Genomic DNA, 18,919 nt, shown 5'->3' with positions numbered 1-18,919 from the left:
GTCCAAGTGGCCTTCTCACAAGGTCAGGAATCACCATGTAAGGTGTTGGGAACCAAACCCAGGTCCTGTGCAGGGGTAGCAAGTGTTCTTAGCAGCTGAGCCGTCTCTCTGCCTAGGCCTCAGCTGTCTCTACCTCCCAAATTCTAGGATTATCGGTGCTATACTTAGTTTTAAAAAGTTATTGCAGTGACATTTTAAATCTCTCTTTTTCAGGGCTGGAGAGACGGATCAGTGGTTAAGAGCACTGACTGCTCTTCCAGAGGTCCTGAGTTCAAATCCCAGCAACCACATGGTGGCTCATAACCATCTGTAATGGGATCTGATGCCCTCTTCTGGTGTGTCTGAAGACAGCGACAGTGTGCTCATATTCATTAAATACATAAAATCTTCAAATAAAAAAATAAAAGGGGGTTGGGGATTTAGCTCAGTGGTAGAGCGCTTGCCTAGCAAGCACAAGGCCCCGGGTTCGGTCCCCAGCTCCGAAAAAAAAAAATAAAAATAAATAAATAAAAGACATGGTGCTTCTCTTCGGGTCTCACTGAGTCAAACCTGGGGGCTTTGTTCCAACAGAGTGCAGAGGATACCCCTTGACTTGTTACAGGGCCTTCCTGGAGAGATTCTGGGAAATAATCGAATCAATGGATCATGATGCCTCCTGAGAACTAAAATGTCACCACAGCTCTGGGCATGTGTCACAGCTCAGAGAAACTGCCATCTTGTTCCTTCATTGATCGCAGCAAGCTGTCTAGGCTTCCTCCCACAGCCTTGAGGAATGTTTCCTCAGGATTTTCCAGTCCTGTGGCTTCTGCTTACAAAATGCTGCGTCTTTTTATGTCCACTTTATTCCTACCATTAGAGCACCCCCTTGGTATATAAGGATCTCAAATTTCCCAAAGGAGCAGAACCCCCTAGGCAGGCCAGTCCCTCAGGATTGTACAAAGCTCTCAGGCTGGGCTGTGTCCTAGGTTGCCCTTTGTGCTGACCCTTAGTCCAACCAACTGTGTTCAGGTCAGCCTAAGCCTGAGAAATGCTTCCACAGCAGGCAGGGCAGGCACTCAGAAGGCCCTCAAAGGGAAGTAATTTACCCACTGGCACCTTGTTTGACCTGTGTAGTGCAAATTCCGAGTCAGCCATTCACTGGCACCGCTTTCCCGCTGAGCTCAAATGACCTGTGAATCTTCTGTAGCTTGCTGCACCTATTTTTATCTACCTCTGAGATTGAGATCAGCCTCTTAGGATACCCATTAGGCATCCCCCAGGCTGCTCACTCCCTTCCCTCTGCATATCTGTTAGGCCTCTAGAATCTCCCCAGCATCTGATAAATGCTGCAGTGAAATTCTCCCCACCCCACCCCCGACTTTCCTCATCACCAGGAAACAAAAAGACAATAAACATCAGGACTCCTCGGGGACCCTCACTACAGAGGTGATTGTAATGAGGCTTGTTGTTACTCCCTTCCTGAAGAAATGTCAGATAAAGCCTGGGGTTGGAGACATTTAGCAACTGGGACTCCATTTGTGGTACAGTGTAACTGGGCTTTCTTCTTGGCAACGTTTTTTCCTTCTTAGCTACAAACTTGTTCCGGAGAGAGAACACGGGAGTAGGTGGCGGCCACAAACCCTGAGGTCACAGCTCTTAATTCTGGGCCCTTGTTTGAGCTAAGAAAACAAATTAAGGAACTAAATTTCATGCTGAGTATATCATCCAAATCCAGGGGGCAGACCAGCTTTGTCTGGGGGAGTTCCTGCTGAAAGATCAGGGGTGGGGATGGGGAGCTGGTTACCTGAATTGGCCCCTTCTCTTCTCAGTATTTCCACTGATATAAGCATCTACAACCTACTGGTTAGTCGGGAGTAGCTCTGCGGTGCCAGGTTCAATCCCTAGCACCAACAGACATTAGAGATGAGGTGGGGGCAGCCTTGGGTTTGGTGATAGGTTAGGGTTAGGGTTACACACGAGTGAGCAGGTAATAAAACTTCCACGGGCAATGTTAGCTGGCTATGACAGGGTGGAGGGAGAATTTTCTCATTCTCTTCGGTTTCACCTTGGTGGAAACCCTCCCCCTCAGTGGATCACAAAGGGCAATGAGTGGCCGTCTTTAGAATGCTGAGAAAACAGGTGAGATCCAAGAGAAGTGGGAAGAAAACTGTCACGGAAGAAAACTGCTGAAGCTGCTGTTAATTGTAAGGCGCCAGCACCTTCTGGGCTGTCGGCCCAGCCTGCTCAGAGCAGCCACCTGGAGCTGGTATGACTAAAGCCTTCGTCTGCAGGTTTGGGAGTATCACGCACATTTCCAAGAAAAGGCATCCCGTGAAGCTGAGGCCCTGGGAGCATGGGGCAGCGTTCTTCCAGCACCCTGATAGGACATGCTTTCCTCTGTAGTCTGCTGAGACAGCCTCACTGAAGACAACCTCCTGCTCCAGTCTGCTCCTCAGCTGCCCCTCCCACCTCCACCCCACCCCCCCAGCTCCTATGAGGGGCATCAGCTCTCTGGGGGCCACCTTTTGTCTTCCCTAGCTGTGTGTGTGGGGGTGTCACTGCTGGTGTCATACAGGAAAGGGTGAAGGTGAAGCTGTAAGAATGGAAAGGGGGGTGGGGCGGACTGTAGAGGTCCTGAGTTCAATTCCCAGCAACCACACGGTGGCTCACAACTGTCTGTAATGGCATCTGATGCCCTCTTCTGGTGTGTTTGAAGTCTGAAGATAGCAATAGTGCACTCACATACAAAAAATAAATAAATTAAAAAAAAATGAACGAAAACCAGGTACAGATTGACCTCATCAATCTGGCAGGAAGTTTATTCCGAATGTATTTAAGCCCACAATCTCTGGTGCATAAATATGCGTAGTTACATTGATACTCAACCCAGGGTATATGCCATTTCCTCCGAGAAGAGGGGATCTTGACATAAGCTCCCTGCACTAGCTTAAGGGCCTAAGGTTCTGTCCTGGCCTCGGTCATACAGATAGCATAGAGGTCACTTGTGCTATTAGCCACTCTGGTCCTGGTTGGGGGATTTTGGGGAAGCCTCTGGCTATCAGGGTCATTTAGATTACTAGCCACCTCTGGTCCTGGTTGGGAGAGCCTGATATGACCTGGCCCAACAGATAACGCAGAGTCCCCAGTCTGTTAACTACCTCCAAGTCTCAGCTTTCGGGATGGAAGAGCGGGTTTTTCATCTTTCCCATTGGAAAGACAATCTTGTGGTTGACATTCCTGGTTTAAATGGAGACCTGTGGGCACAAGGAGGACCTTCATGCTATGATTCCCCAAACCCTGCTTCCTTTTCTTGGGCTTTCTAGCATTAATCCCTTCTCCTACTTCTTTTACTCAAGGTCCCTGGAAAACGTTTTACACAGCATTCGGTGTTTTTAGGTCTGTCTCCCCAAACACATTTCTCGCCATTCCTTCTTCCTACAGCTTAAGTCATCTTTGAAGAGGCCCATGACGCTGTGTTGGCTTTTGCCTGTAATCCCCAAACCCTGCAAGGTTAAGACAGAGGAGCTGAGTTCCAGGCCACCCTGGCCTACAGAGAGCCTCGACTTCGCCACCACCACCCACCGCTATACACACAGACACCAGGGACTGTGTTGCCTTAATGGCTGCCCTCAAAACCATCCTCAAAGGCAGAATATTGGCTGCAACTCACGAAGACAAAAAGTGTTTGTCCTTCCTACTGGAAAATTCGGGAGGGACGTGATAACAATGGAAGGGGATTTGGTTTCTAGGAAAAGTAGACCTGGATCTTTTTTTTAAAAGATTTATTTATTCATTTCATATGAGTACACATGTTGTCTTCAGACACACGAGAAGAGAACATCGGATTACATTACAGATGGCTGGGAGCCACCATGTGGTTGCTGGGATTTGAACTCAGGACCTCTCGAAGAGCAGTGGGTGCTCTTAACCGTTGAACCATCTTTCCAGCCCTAGACCTGGATTTTATCATTCCATTTCTAATAATTTATTTGCACGTATGACATGTGTGTATGCACATTTATATGTGTGCACACACACACACAATGTGTGTATAGGGGTACATACATATCCGTACATGCATGTGGGAACACAAGGCTGATGTGGATATCAGTTCTCTCCTCCCACCATATGAAACTTGGGGCTCAAACTCAGCCTTTGAAGCAGGCACCCTCACCCACTGGGCCTCACCAGCCCTATTTTATTTTTGCAAACTGAATCGGAACCCGAATCTCGCCACATGCAGATGAGCACAAAAAGAACAAATTTCAACAGGAGCATTCTGCAGGGCCCAGCAAACTGCTCTATAGCCAAGGGTGGCTTTGAACTCCCGATCCTCCCGATTCTACCCGGTTGCTGGGATTCCAGATACGTGCCACCATCCCGAGTTATTCTGTGGCTTTTGTGTGTGCTACCGAGGTTCACTACCAACTGAGCTACATGGCCTAGGTCCTCTTTCCACGAAGAGGTATTTCATTTTCTCAGTTGACTAGAGGTTTCACAGGTGGGTCACAGGACACATGCTGGTCTCCTTTTCAGTCTAGTGTCCAGCTGCGGGCAAGGCCTTAAAGTCTAACATTCCGAAGTCTCGGTAATTCATTTCCTCTCCCCGTGCCTTTGGTCTGCCACTGCCATGCAATTGCCCAGCAAGCTACTGTCTGTGAGAAATGACAACAGAATGTCTGTAATAAGGGAAATAACCCTGTGCTGACTGCAGGCGACTGTGAGTAGGGCCTGCAACAGAGCCTGGAGAGCCACGGAGACAGAGGGCGTGTGGCAGGGCAAGGCTTGTGGAAAGATTCCCACTACAGCTTGAGGTTGAAATGTTGGCTCAGGATTTCCCTGTGTGGAGACCTTCAGAAAGCTCGCAGCGGCAGCAGCTGCCTGGGCGAATGTTCCATTTTAGATTCTTGCCTGATTCACTGGGTCTAGCAGACAGCTGTTTTAATCTATCTTTATCTCCCCAGCCATTTTCCTGTAAAGTGAAGAGGTTGTCAGGAGACCTCTAGGTGCCGAGGTCTTAGATTCACACAGAAGAGTTCGGAGTGTCCGATTTCTCCCAGTTCTTATAAAACTTGGGAGAAGGTTTTTGATTTATTTGCTGAGTCATGGGACTAGAGACATTCGATGTAAGCAGCCACCACACATCAGTGTATTGCTGGTGAAGTTACAAATCATTTTACAATTTCCTTGATGGTCCTCGTTAAATTTAATCCCAAAGATCTTGCTTCTTTAACAATGGAAACTTGTTGCGTGTACTAACACCTTGGACTCAATAACCCTTCAGTTTTACCCAGTGCCTTAGAAACCTCGGTCAGGAGCTGCCTGGAGCAGAACGCTAAGGGTTATTAAGCAGCTTCCTGTAGCTGACTAGAAGATATAAAAACCAGTCAAGAACACATTTCAATCTCTTCCTGAAAGACAGATAATACAGAAAAGATAGAAACATAGGACTTTAACTCCCAGACTACAGCCTAAGAGAAATGTGGAGAAAACACAACAGAAAGAGATGTGTTCCCTTCAGTGAAGTGTGTGCTTTGCAGAAATTGAGAGCCAATTTTTGTAGTGTTTGAGACAAGATCAGCCCTCTTAGTAGCTAGAGCTTGTCTCAATCTGATGGCTACTTTCTTTCTTTTTTTAATTAGTCTTACATTTTGAGGTTGGGGATGGAGGTCAGAGGACAGCTTGTTAGAGTCAGTTCTCTCCTAATGAATCCTAGGAATCAAACTCAGGTTACTACTAGGTGTGACTGTTGGTATCTTTGACCCTGAGCCATCTCAAGGGTTCTAAGACAAGGTTTTTGTTTTTTGTTTTGTTTGTTTTGTTTAAAAAAAATTTTTTTTTGTTGGTTGTTTGTTGAGACAGGGTTTCTTTCTTTTCTTTTTCTTTTCTTTTCTTTTTTTTTTTTTTTTTTTTTGAGACAAGGTCTCATTGCTTTGTCCTATCTAACTTAGAATTCACTATGTAGACCTGGCAGGCCTTGAACTCAGAGGTCTGCCTGACTCTGCCTCCCAACAGCTGTGGTTAAACACCACCTTTATTTTCTTTTCTTTTTTTTTTTCTTTTCTCTTTTTCAGAGCTGGGGACCGAACCCAGGGCCTTGCGCTTGCTAGACAAGCGCTCTACCACTGAGCTAGATCCCCAACCCCCACCTTTATTTTCTTTATCAGAAAAGTAAAATGGCTCCACCCACCCCTTCCGGACATTTGTCACATCACTTTGTAGTATCAGTCTAAAGCTTTGAGAAATGCCTCGGGACTACATCAAACCCCAAACTCTAATCACGATTATGGATCTGAAGAGTCCAGGGAGGTTTCATCTAGACCACTGACAGGGGGAAAGGTATTATTAAATCTTTCAAGAAGGGGACAGTAACAGAGATAGAGAATGAATCCACACTGAGCTAGCACATCGGAGAAACAGGGAAAGTTCTAGAGTAGGGTGGAGTGGCTGAGTGGGTGTAGCACAAAGGTACTGCCTTTACTTAGCATGAGTTGGACGGTAGGATTCGGTATCCTCCACACAATAACAAATGAGTAGGTAATATTAAGGGAAAGTTTACTTTCCTTTGGGTAACTCGGCCTGAGACTCATTACAGAAAGGACAAAAGGACGGGGTCACCTTGGCAGATGGCACCAGAGAGCCAGGACCAGACTTGGTGGAGGCGGGGGGCGCCCAGTGCGCAGGCTCAGTAGCACATGCCCCCACCTCCGTCAATTCCACGCGGGAGTGAGGCCCCTAGGCCGCGCATCAACGTTTCCACACCGCCGGGGGCTCCAGCACCTCCCGGCGGGGGGGGAGGCCCACAGGAGGGCCCAGCCCTAAAGGTCATCAGCAAGGTCGTGGGCCGGACGTGAGGCGCTGCAGCCTCGCCGAGTGCGTGTGGGACTCGGAGTACGTGCCGCGGGCTCAAGCCCTCATGCCCGCCGTGCAGCCCCGCCCCGCCCGGCATCCGGGCCCTGTAGACCCTCAGCTGGGCCCCAGGTTCCCAGCGGGAGGCTCGCCCGGCATTCCGCCTATGCCTCAGGCAGGCGAGGCCAGCCAGGAAGGACAACCCCCGCCCCAGTGCCCTTGCCCCTAGACCGGGCAGGCCAAGCGGCCGCCTTGGTCACGCTCTTCTCGTGGAGTGACGGCAGGCAGAGCCAATGGAGTGGCGGCACGGAGGGTGGGCGGACTCGAAAGGGGAGAAGTGGGTGGGGCCTAAGGAGCAGGCTAGGAAGTCGGAGTGGGAGGCGCTTAGTGCTGCTCCGGTACCGAGTCGCGCTCACGTCTGTCCTTAAGACTCCCTTCGGTGTCTCCAGGACCCTCTTTCCTTCCTCCGCAGCGATCCTACTGCCAGGTATGGTCCGTGTTCCCCTTGGGCACAGCTCGCCTAGGAACTCCTCTTGGTGACCCGGTGAGCTCGGTCACCCCCTACTCTGGGCACGAGCCGCTACCCTGGGAGCACTCGGGTCAGCCTCGTGGAAGGACGCAGGCTCTTGGAGGGTGGAGGTGCAGGCCCTCGCAGTCACCCCCGAGCTTCAGGGTTGGAATGTAACCGGGTACCCAAGCGGACAACAGCAAATGCAGGCCACGGATGATCGCGGCCGTGGAGAATAAAAAAGTACTTGTTTCTATGTAGCTAAGTGGAAGGTTTTTGAGGGAGAGAGCGACTTAACCCCCGCCCCGGTGTTCATTAAATTTTTTCTCAAAATGGAAGGGCGATAAATAAGGATGCCCAAGAGGCAGAGCGCCCCACCCTAGTAGATCCTGCTGGGGCTGTGTCTCCTGAACCGCAATCGAGCGTCACTGGGCGGGAGTGGTCCAACCCATCTCTGCTCTGGAATATTACTGACCAGTGAGTGTCGGTTAGGTACTTGTAGTAGAGGAAATTGCAGCAGTCCCGTTGGATAAGTGGGAAGCAAGCCCTCAGGAGACCTCGACCGAGTTAGGCAAGAGCTGCGGGCTTACTGGGTGGCTACTAGTCGTAAGAAAACTTCCTGTTCTTTCTGGCCTAGACAATGTAGTCCCTTAGCTGACTTGCTTTCGGGGTAGGCCAGAGCCAGTCTGAGGTGATAAGCCTGACTGACCTCTAGATCCACTTTCCTGCCCTTAGTCCGGCGTTCAATCCCGATAGAGCGAGTGGGTGAGATTTTCTTCCTTTGATTAGAGACCTTTGCTGCCTAGCTTAAAGATCCAAGCTAGATGCAAATGGTGGAAGGAGGGACCAACTCCTACAGGTTATAAAGCCTCTGCAGAGTGCCGCGGTGGCACGTGGCTCCCGCGCCCCCATAAAGGAACCAGGCCTGGTGATGCACACTTGAAAATCTAGCGCTAGGGATGCTGAAGATGGGGATCACCGAGTTCGGGTCAGCTTGGCCTACATAGGAAGTGCAGGTGTGAGATTTTATAACATAGTGGATAAAAAGTGGGTACTTTATTCCTGGTTAGTGAATAAAGGTCCTTTGTCTTAGAGAAGACACAAGCACAGAAGTAACTTATTGAAACAAAAAGTATGCCTTTGCTTCCTTGACCTCACCAGAAAAGGTGTAGGGAATCTATTTAGATAACAGCTTCCGAATGCTAATTGTCTTAATGTCTCGTCCAATTCAGTTCTAGAAGCCGTTTGGTAGATTCCTTTCTTGGAAAGCCTGCTGGGGAAGAAGTAAGAAAGGGACATTCTTTTTAGACTTGCTGTTTGTTGCCCAATATCCTCTTCCTCTGGGGTGTTTTCTAATTAGACATCTACTTTGGGTACCTTTTAAAGGCGAGACAAGGTCTCCCTTTGAAATAGAAGTCAACTCTTGCCTAAATATGGCGGCCATTGAACCCAGGACCGCCCACGTGTTAGGCAAGCTAGCCTGCATGTGCCACCGGGCTAGAGAATGGCAGTACTGATGACCACCAGCCAAGGAGTTTGGGATTCTGGCTTCCTCTCACAATTTCTTACTGGTTATCAAATCTGTGTCTGCTGAATGTTCTGCCCTTGCTATGGGTACAACTTGATGAATTGGGGTTTCTGTTTTTCCACAATCACACTGCTTCGCAATGTTGCATTTCCCTCCGGTCTACAGGTCTGTTTAATCGCTGACCTTCCTTCTCTGTTACTTCCCACTTCGCTGGGCAGCCAGAACATAGTTCTGTCCAGTTTGTATTTACTTAATTGCCCACAGAACACTTAGCTTCAGAGGGCTATAAGTGACTTCCGTACGTAGCCCACTTGTTCTCTGTCAGGTCCAGGATCTTGGGGGTGATCTCTTGGGATAAATAAACCTATATTAGAGTGTATGGGTAATATATGAACTATTTTCCCCCTACAGAACTTCAACATGTCCATTCTCAAGATCCATGCCAGAGAGATCCTTGACTCCCGTGGGAATCCCACCGTTGAGGTGGATCTCTACACCGCAAAAGGTACACGGACCCACGTTATTTCCTGGTCTCTTGCACCACAGTTTATTGATAATGTGATGGGGAAGCAAGGCAGAGTCTGATCTACTCTGATCCCTCTGAGCCTTCCACCCGCTGAGCCATCTGCCACCATGTCTGGCTTTGCTTCTTGGTATTTAAGACAGGATGTGGGTTGGGTAGGTCACCGGGGCAGGGAGGTAGGGGAGGGCTTAAGCCCTGGCTCCTAAAGAAGCCTGGCCTCCTGATCGGATCAGCCAATGGAGGGGGAAGCCTTCTCTCCCCACATGAAAGGAAGGAGACAGCCCGGAAGCTCTGCTTTTTCCTCTAGGCCAAGCTTCCCATGGTGAGGAACTCCTGTGTTATAAGGGAGTGGGGATATAGTTTGGCAGAGCATTTGCTTAATATGTGGGAAGTCCTAAATTTAAATCACAGCATTGCAAGGAGAGATTGGCTGGGTGTGGCAGCGACTACCATAAATCTCAGCACTGCTCAGGAGGGAGGATTGCCAGTTTTTAGACTAGCCTGGGCTACATAGCAAGGCCCTGTTTCTACTACTCAAAGACAAAACAAAACAAAACAAAAGCCCACCCGTGCTGACTCCAGCATCTAGATGTAGAGATGCATGTAGTGGGTGCCATAGGAAAGAGGCCTGGGCAAGATGTAGCAACGTCTTACAGAGCTCACAAGCTCACCAGTCTGGGCTGAGTCATTGTGTGACTCAGAATTCAAGCACCAGAGCCCAGCCCTACCTACCCGTTGTCCCAGGAAATGAGGGATCCTCAAATCACAAGCAAGAGCCTGCTTGTTGGCCGCCATTGTCTTTGCCAGGGGTTCTCAGCTGTGTTCTGGCCATGTTTCCTGGTGAATACCAGGAATGCTAGGTAGCATCAGGTGTCAGATAGCAGGGTTTGGCTCCACCTGCTGGTGACATGGTGCATGACAAGGTGTCTGATAGTGGGAGATGGCTCCACCTGCTGGTGCAGCTTTACCCCTAAATTGACATTTAAACAGTCAAACAAGATGGGTGTCTTAACTGTAGCTCTTTAGAATCTTTGCTTTCGCCTGCCAATGAAAAGCGCTTTTTACGATAATTAGTTTATCTTGCCATAAGACTTCCTGTGTATGTAGCCTACACTGAAGTCAAGTCCTCAGTCTTAGGTGCTGAGATTGGAACTGTGGACCACGATATTTGGGGAGGTGATTCAGTTAGGAAAATGCCTGCTGTGCAGACATGAGGCTCAGGGTCCAACCCCCAGGACCCACATAAGAACCCAGGCCTGGGGTGACATTATGTGTCACCCTAGTCCGTGTACCCAGCTTTTGCACTGTGAATCTCCCCGTCTATGGCCACTGACGAGCCTTGCCTCACCTAGGCCAGGACCATCTGGATATGCAGGAAGTCAGGGTGGGCGCAGACAATGCTACCTTGCATGTCCCTCACTCAGGCAGTTGTGTTCACTCTGTATAAAGAGTGTCGTGGAAGACTCAGGCGGGTGAGGAGGCTGTCGTGTTTCTGAGTGAGGATTTACCAACTGGGGACTTGGACGTACAAGACTTTCTTTGGTCCCAGTTGGCTTCAGACATGGATCCTGCTGCCTCCGCCTCCTGTGTATTGGGACTGCCCAATGTTGAATTTCTTTCCCACCACTGTTCCCAGGTCTCTTCCGTGCTGCGGTGCCCAGCGGTGCGTCCACTGGCATCTACGAGGCCCTAGAACTCCGAGACAATGATAAGACCCGCTTCATGGGGAAGGGTAAGGATAGGGACGTCTCATCTGCACGCACCAACCTCTTCCTCTCCCAGGCATTCACCCACAGCACTGCTGAGCACTGCCATCAGGAAAGCAGCAGGGCCTCCTTCTCGCCTTCCTCCCACAAGGGACTGATGCCATCACTGGGGACCTACAGGCAATTCTTTTGCTTTTCTGGTGTCCAGTTGACAGGATCAGCCTGATCAAACCAGCTCCCAGATCTATGGCCTTCAGATATTTTTTTTTTAAGATTTATTTATTTATTATATATAAGTACACTGTAGCTGTCTTCAGACACACCAGAAGAGGGCATCGGATCTCTTTACAGATGGTTGTGAGCCACCGTGTGGTTGCTTGGAATTGAACTCATGGCCTCTGGAAGAGCAGTCGGGTGCTCTTAGCCACTGAGCCATCTCTCCAGCCCGGCCTTCAGATCTTTAAGATTGGTGTGGCTCTGACCTTTGTAAATGGAGTCTGCTCACCCCAGGTGCTGCAGACAGAGTTGGGCCCTGCCCTTTTTTTTTTTCTTTTTCTTTTTCTTTTTTTCGGAGCTGGGGACTGAACCCAGGGCCTTGCGTTTGCTAGGCAAGCGCTCTACCACTGAGCTAAATCCCCAACCCCCTGCACAGCCTTTTCTCTGATACAGCCCTGCACAGTCTGGTCTTTTTTGGGGGGGGGTGTCTTTTTCGGAGCTGGGGACCGAACCCAGGGCCTTACGCTTTCTAGGCAAGCGCTCTACCACTGAGCTGAATCCCTAACCCCCAGTCTGGTCTTTCTAGGGAAAGTTCATTACTGTAACCAATAGTGGTGAGAGCGGGAATTGGAGGTTGTGTCAGGGGGTCTCAGGGCTAAGGAGCCAGCCAGCCAGCATGAGAAGCCTGACTACTGAAGCACCCCTGCCTCCTTCCTTCACTTTCTTTCCTCTGTGTCCTCTGAATCCTTTCTCTCCTGAGTCTTTTTCCTTCTCTATTCACCTCTAATGGGCAGGCGTCTCCAGACCTGTTAAGTATGTTAATGAGTTCCTGGCACCAGCCTTGTGCACTCAGGTAACACGCTGGGCATCCTGGTGTGCAGCTGGGTTTCCCAGTGCATGGTCTTGAACTAACGCCGCCCCCCCAGCACTCTGGTCATGGCTCTTGGTGTGGCTCTAACCCCCCCGGGACGCTAGGGAAGAGGACTCAGACTGGGACAGAAAGCCCCATTCTGGGGGATGGGGGTTTAACAAGATCCCATGGAGGCTCTTCGGGCTTCTGGGCCCAGGACTCCGGTGCTCCAGCGAGGCTGCTCAAGCCTGTGTACTGTAATTGTGTAAGTAATTTCATGATTGTTCTTCTAGGTGTCTCAAAGGCTGTTGAGCACATCAATAAAACTATTGCACCTGCTCTGGTTAGCAAGGTAGGACCCATCCCCTGTAACTACTGTGTATCCATGCCACCAGAGCAAGGGCCAGGCCTCTCCTCTTCACAAGAATTGCTTATTCTGAGAGCTTTGGAGTCTAACCTGCCTGCTGCCAGTGTGTGCCATTGCTTCTGAAAGCGCCTGAGTCTGGGGCAGGGTGGGGAGTGCTTGACATGTTGCCATATGCTCTCTTGACCTTTGTGTGTCATGGGACATTTCCCGGCAGCAGTGGGACTTTGGGATTTATTGCTCTGTTGGATGGCTTTGTTACAGACTGGGTGGGACTGGGGACGTAGGTGGAAGCAGGTGCTGCAATTCTAGTGTAAGGAGATAGAACTCCACGCCAGCCTCCATCGTTTTTGATGTTTTCATACTGAATGCTAAGCCCTGAATTCAACCCTGTCCCCACTTTAAAACATCCTCATTTGAGGCTGGAAGGGAAGCTCATAGAGCAGCGCTTGCCCTTCAGGAGCTGAGGTTGGTCCCAGCACCAGTGTGAGGGGGCTCACAGCCAGCTGAGATTGTGGTCAGTGTGAGGGACATGGGCCACAGCTTGTCCCAGGACAGTGTGTGCTGCCTTTGTGGTCCTATCCCAGTCGCTTCTCAGAGGGACCACCGGCCATCATCACCTCTGTTGTTTGCTAACATTTAGTTCCTCCCTCTTGAATCACAGATTGGCCCTGTATCATCCATTTTGTCCCCAGCGAGCCTGTAACAAACACTGATTGGTTCTTTGTCTGGTCCCCAGACAGTTGCTCATTACAACTGCCTGCTCCAGTCTCCTGGGCGCCTCCTTGTGTGCCCACTGTCCCATCACCCCTAGGCCCTCCTTGAACACTCTTGGGAGGTTTAGCCTCTGGGAACTTTCTGCTTGGGCAAATGTTTGCCTTCAACAATGCCTTGTCAAACAAAACAGCAAGGGCTGACCACTCATACGCATGGCACCGCAGGGATGTATATTTTACATAGTGTCTGTGAATGAATATACAGTGATGTACTTGCATGTGTAGTATGGGCCATGTGCATGTCTGGGGTAGCCAGGAAAGAGCATAAGATCATTTGCATTAGCAACAAGTGTTCCTAACAGCTGAGCCATCTCCAGCACCCACGTGCGCTGTTTGATTGAAACAGTTTATTGCTTCATATAACACTCCCCCAAATAGCCATGTTTACCAATCAAGTATTTGGTAAGGTGATCCTGGACAACCTGTGTTCTCACCAAACAATGGTGTTCTGTCCTTGTCTTGGCCAAGAGCTTTACAGGTAGCCTCTGCAGACCCCTGCCTGCTTGAATGAACAATGAACTTTATTAATTTTTATCCAAGAACACCCTTGTGTGTGTGTAGCCTAGGTAGACTGTAGTCTTTGGACAGGAAATGCCTGGAGCTGTTGAATAGAGCGAGTGAAGCGAGGTTTTGTTTTCTCTCTGCTCTACCCCTTCAGTCTTTGGCAAACGTTGAGAAGCTCCATTGCTGAGCTCCACTCTCAGCCCCATGGCCACAGACTTAGTGCACATAATTCCCAGGGTTCCCAGGGTTCTGAAGAGCTGCTTGGTGGGAGAGTGGGGTCAAGTGGTAGCTGAGCCCTCACTTCCTGTCTCTCTCCAGAAACTGAATGTTGTGGAGCAGGAGAAGATTGACCAGCTGATGATCGAGATGGACGGCACAGAGAATAAATGTGAGTGCGCAGGGGGAGCTGTTCCTCAGTGGTCGGTTGGAGATTCGTAATTAGCCACTTGTGGATTCAACACGCAAATCTCCAGGAGGGCGGGTGGGCCATTTATGCAGCCCAGTGGGAAACAGGCTAAGAAATGGCCCCTGCTCACCATTTTCATTCTATTCCAGCTAAGTTTGGTGCAAATGCCATCCTGGGAGTATCCCTGGCTGTCTGCAAGGCTGGTGCCGTGGAGAAGGGGGTGCCCCTTTACCGTCACATTGCTGACTTGGCCGGCAACCCTGAAGTCATCCTGCCGGTCCCAGTGAGTGACTTTGACACTAAGTCTGTCTTGTTTTCCTTTCTGTTGCTGCAGTAAAATATCCCAAGAAAAAGAAGCTGGGGAAAGGAAGTGTTTGGTTTATTACCGTTCCCGACTACAACCCTTCGTATTAGAGAAGTCGGGGCAGCAGTGAAGCCTTAGGTTACAGTCAGGGCAGACAGGAAGCTGGCAGGACTGCACCTTCCTTCCATCAGCGTTTGGGAGGGTCACAGTTAGCACTAACCATGGCGGGGCTGAGAGTGCGGCCATAGGTACCCACAAGGACCCTCCTGTTTATTGTGTGTGTTGATGCCCAGCACAATAAGGGGATAATTCTTAGACGAGTCCTAGTGAGCATTTGGAGACCGCGTTCATAGGGACCAACTGGCAGCTATGGAGTTCAGGGGCTTCATGCCCTGTGGTGGGTCTCCCTTGTCCTCCCTGGGTGGGTGACATGACTCCTGTCCTCCTAGGCTTTCAATGTGATCAACGGCGGTTCTCATGCTGGCAACAAGCTGGCCATGCAAGAGTTCATGATCCTGCCTGTGGGGGCATCCTCTTTCCGCGAAGCCATGCGCATTGGAGCAGAGGTTTACCACAACCTGAAGAACGTCATCAAGGAGAAGTACGGGAAAGACGCCACCAATGTGGGTGATGAGGGTGGATTCGCACCTAACATCCTGGAGAACAAAGAAGGTAGAGACGTTGGGAACTATGTTGTGCTGTCCACCCGACCTGCCGCTTAAGAGCTTTGGGGTTTTTTTGTTTGTTTGTTTGTTTGTTGTTTGTGTCTTTGCTATCTTATTGGGTAGCTGGAGGCAGGTCCTAGATCACCTAGAGCTAGAGTTCATAAGTAAGCCACCGTGTGCTGGTAATTGACCTGGATTCTAATTTTGTGTATGTGGGTGCGCCTGCCATCAGCATGGCCATCCATCCACTGTGGCCTGGGGACTCAAACCTCTATCAGCCATCTTACAGGCACTCTGTGACCTCAGACCTGTATAGAATGCACGCCCAGCTCTGGGGTCTGGCAGGTAGCAGGAGGTGTACTCTAATACTTTTTTTTTTTTTTAAAGATTTATTCATTTATTATATATAAGTACACTGTAGCTGTCTTCAGATACACCAGAAGAGGGCATTGGATCTCTTTACAGATGGTTGTGAGCCACCATGTGGTTGCCCTACTCTAATACTCTTGCAGCTTGACTTGAGGTGGCTCTTGTGAGGCTTCCCTTTCGGGGCCCCGCCTCTGTCCTCAGGACAGCTGATCTCAGCTGGTCACTGTAGGTGCATCTGCTCAGCTGCCCTGGCACTAAATTTGGTGGGATCTTTGACCACAAGAAAGGCTGTGTTAGACACAATATGACTTTGCCACTTAGTAGGCCCAGTGTCCCTGACCAGTAGCTTTGACCCACGGTAGGAATAAAATCCCAGCCAGGACAGAGTCCGCCCTGCTCTTGAAGACACTGCTGGCAGCTGTTCCAATGGAGTCTTACCCCCTTACTCCCTTTCCCTTGTCTCTCTCCAGCACTGGAGCTGCTCAAGTCTGCCATTGCAAAGGCCGGCTACACTGAGCAGGTTGTCATCGGCATGGATGTGGCTGCCTCCGAGTTCTACAGGGCTGGCAAGTATGACCTGGACTTCAAGTCTCCAGATGACGCCAGCCGGTACATCACACCTGACCAGCTGGCCGACCTGTACAAGTCCTTCATCAAGGACTACCCAGGTGAGGGCTCCAAGGCAGTTTGGGGCTCCCTAGTCAAGGCTCTGGGCCATGAGACTTCACACCAGTTCCTGTAGAGATTATTCAGTTTGGTCAGGGTTAGGCCAAGATCCTGGCCCATTCCTCATTTCCCACCTGCCCCTTTCTTTTTCAGTGACAGTGTTCATTAGCACTAGTAGCTCATGCTGAGCTGGAACAAAAGGTCCATACATTGTCTTTACTTTAATGTTGACTGAATACTGTGGTATACACCCTTAATCAGAGCAGACAGATCCCTGAGTTGGGTGAGGTAGTATGTTGTGTAGAGGTAGAAGAGGAAAATTGCAAGTTCAAGGTCACCTTGTGCTGCTACACCATGAGTTCAAGCCAACAAAGACCTTGTCTCACACCAGATTAAGACGTTCCTTTAATCCCAGCAAGACCTCAAACCTTCTGTGTGTCATGTGACAATCTCAAACATCAGTTTTTAATGAGACCAAAACCCCCTAGGCTCATAGAGGAAAGGGAGAGGAGGAGGTGCTGGGGGACCAGGCCCCTGGTGACAGCCGGTCTCTTTTCTCAGTGGTGTCCATTGAAGATCCCTTTGACCAGGACGACTGGGATGCTTGGCAGAAGTTCACAGCTACTGCAGGCATCCAGGTGGTGGGGGATGACCTCACAGTGACCAACCCTAAGCGGATCGCCAAAGCTGCAGGCGAGAAGTCCTGCAACTGCCTCCTGCTCAAAGTGAACCAGATTGGCTCTGTGACCGAGTCTCTGCAGGCGTAAGTAGCCTAGGGAGGGGGCTTCAGGGACTGAATTCCTGGTGGCTGTGAGATGGTGGCATCCAGAGGGATGAGAGCAGCTTTCAGAGGAGGGTGGGTCACAGAGGCTATAGCTCAGGCACGAAGACCGTCCAACACATGGCAGGCAGGGTTCATTGCATGATCTATCTGACCCGTGTTCTTTCTTTAGGTGTAAGCTGGCCCAGTCCAATGGCTGGGGTGTCATGGTGTCCCATCGATCTGGGGAGACTGAGGACACTTTCATTGCCGACCTGGTGGTGGGGCTCTGCACTGGGCAGGTAAGAGCTGCCCACCTAGGAGCAGTTTGGGGTGGGGGTTTGATCTTCATGTTGGCTGGGATCTAGGCCTTTGTGTCCCTGTTGCTTCTGTAATGGTGGCTTTTCCTTTGTCCTTCCAGATCAAGACTGGTGCCCCCTGCCGATCTGAGCGCCTGGCCAAGTACAATCAGATCCTTAGGTAAAGACCTTTCTGGCAGCAAGAAGACAAATGGGTGGGCGTGGGATCTCAAGGCAGGCACAGACAGTGGCTTTGTGTGTGCATCCACAAGCACGCCCTTCTGGTGGAAGGCAGAACATGTCACCTTTGAGATTCCAGCCACTCTTAGGGCTGGGTGACAGTAGTATGTGCCCACATCCCGGGTGTAACCAGCATCTCTATGTATGTAGCTCAGGCTGGCTCAGAACTGTCTCCAGGTCTGATTTCAAATTCATGGCAATTTCCCTGTTCCCACCAACCACGGGTTAGAGTTAACAGACATGGTCCCCTGCGTCCTCTTACACGAAGAGCTAACTTTGCTTTCCTTTTCTGTTTGCCAAGAATCGAGGAGGAGCTGGGCAGCAAAGCCAAGTTTGCCGGCAGGTCCTTCAGGAACCCCCTGGCCAAGTAAGGCATGGACTGGAGATCCCTGGAGCTACCAGATCCTCTGTCTCTGATGTCATCCAGGCAGCTCAAGGCTGGCCCAGTGCTTGCCCCTCCCATGTCACTGCTTCCTTAGACGTCCACCCCGACCACCCGGAGCCCTGCTGGAGCCCCCAGCTTTGTAATCATGTGATCGGTCTGAATCATTGTTTCTGTCACCTGACTTTCCAGCTAGTGTCTGGAGCCCTCCGAACTCCAGCGTAATCTCTAGGGTGCCCACACCATCAAGACTCCCCCCAGTGGTTTACATGCAAAAATAAAAGCTGCAGAAGCCCATGAGAGTGCTGGCATCTCATTTGTGATGGCCTGGGGATGGGGATCACCCAGCTTGGGGTGATCAACCAATGCAGTTACCTATGAATATGCTCTGAGGTAGGGAGGACTCCTGCAAGAACGATATCCAGCAAATGTGGGAGATGTGTAAACTCATGGAGGCCAGAGGAATTATTTTCCTTGCTAGTTTGGGGCCCTGAAGGGAGTCAAGTCACTCTGTTCATTGGGGTCACTGAACCACTGAGCTAAATCTGCACCAAGCATGGTTAAGGTGGTGTGTGTTCAAGGGCAGTGCCTCAGAGTAAGAACTTGTCGGTTGTGAGAAGGAAGAAGATCTCATTTAGTGCTAAGAACACAGCATTAGCGATGGTTCACACAAATCCTGGCCGACTACAGAGTGAGATCACCATTGCTGCTGCATTAAAAGTCTCAAGTACACAGGCACAGCACAGATGGAAAACCTTGGGCAGGTCCCCAGATGCACTGAGCTCAGGATTGTATTAAAAGAAGGCTGACAAGGTGGCCCAGGTGCCTCAGGACCCAATAGAGAAGACCCTGCTCTCCAGGGTGAGGTTAGATGGCCGGGTTGAGGTTCTGAGGCCCCTCTTCTGGACTCGGTTCAGTGAGTCCTGGTATAACCCGATCTGTGGAGCAGAATCAGGAGAGGCATTGCAGTGGCTGGTCCTGTGCTTGTGTGTCAGGTCAGAACCTGTCAGAAGTGAGCAGCAGTC

The 18,919-nt window shown here is 50.3% G+C and overlaps 1 protein-coding gene across 1 annotated transcript; it reads left to right on the top strand.

Annotated features, from left to right (window-relative positions):
- Positions 1 to 7,182: 7,182 nt before the first annotated feature.
- On the top strand, positions 7,183 to 18,192 carry Eno1 (enolase 1). The gene is made up of 12 exons (XM_032894279.1): positions 7,183 to 7,315; positions 9,276 to 9,369; positions 11,024 to 11,119; positions 12,453 to 12,511; positions 14,122 to 14,191; positions 14,359 to 14,492; positions 14,963 to 15,185; positions 16,018 to 16,215; positions 16,775 to 16,976; positions 17,167 to 17,275; positions 17,395 to 17,453; positions 17,814 to 18,192. Exons 2-12 carry the CDS (start codon positions 9,285 to 9,287, stop codon positions 17,881 to 17,883), a joined length of 1,305 nt encoding a protein of 434 aa, XP_032750170.1. The 5' UTR covers positions 7,183 to 7,315; positions 9,276 to 9,284; the 3' UTR covers positions 17,884 to 18,192.
- Positions 18,193 to 18,919: the final 727 nt, after the last annotated feature.

This window comes from Rattus rattus, chromosome 1 (assembly GCF_011064425.1).
Source record: "Rattus rattus isolate New Zealand chromosome 1, Rrattus_CSIRO_v1, whole genome shotgun sequence".
NCBI classification, from domain to species: domain Eukaryota; kingdom Metazoa; phylum Chordata; class Mammalia; order Rodentia; family Muridae; genus Rattus; species Rattus rattus.
The sequence above is the reverse complement of the archived record's forward strand: the minus strand, read 5'-3'. Positions and strand labels throughout refer to the sequence as shown.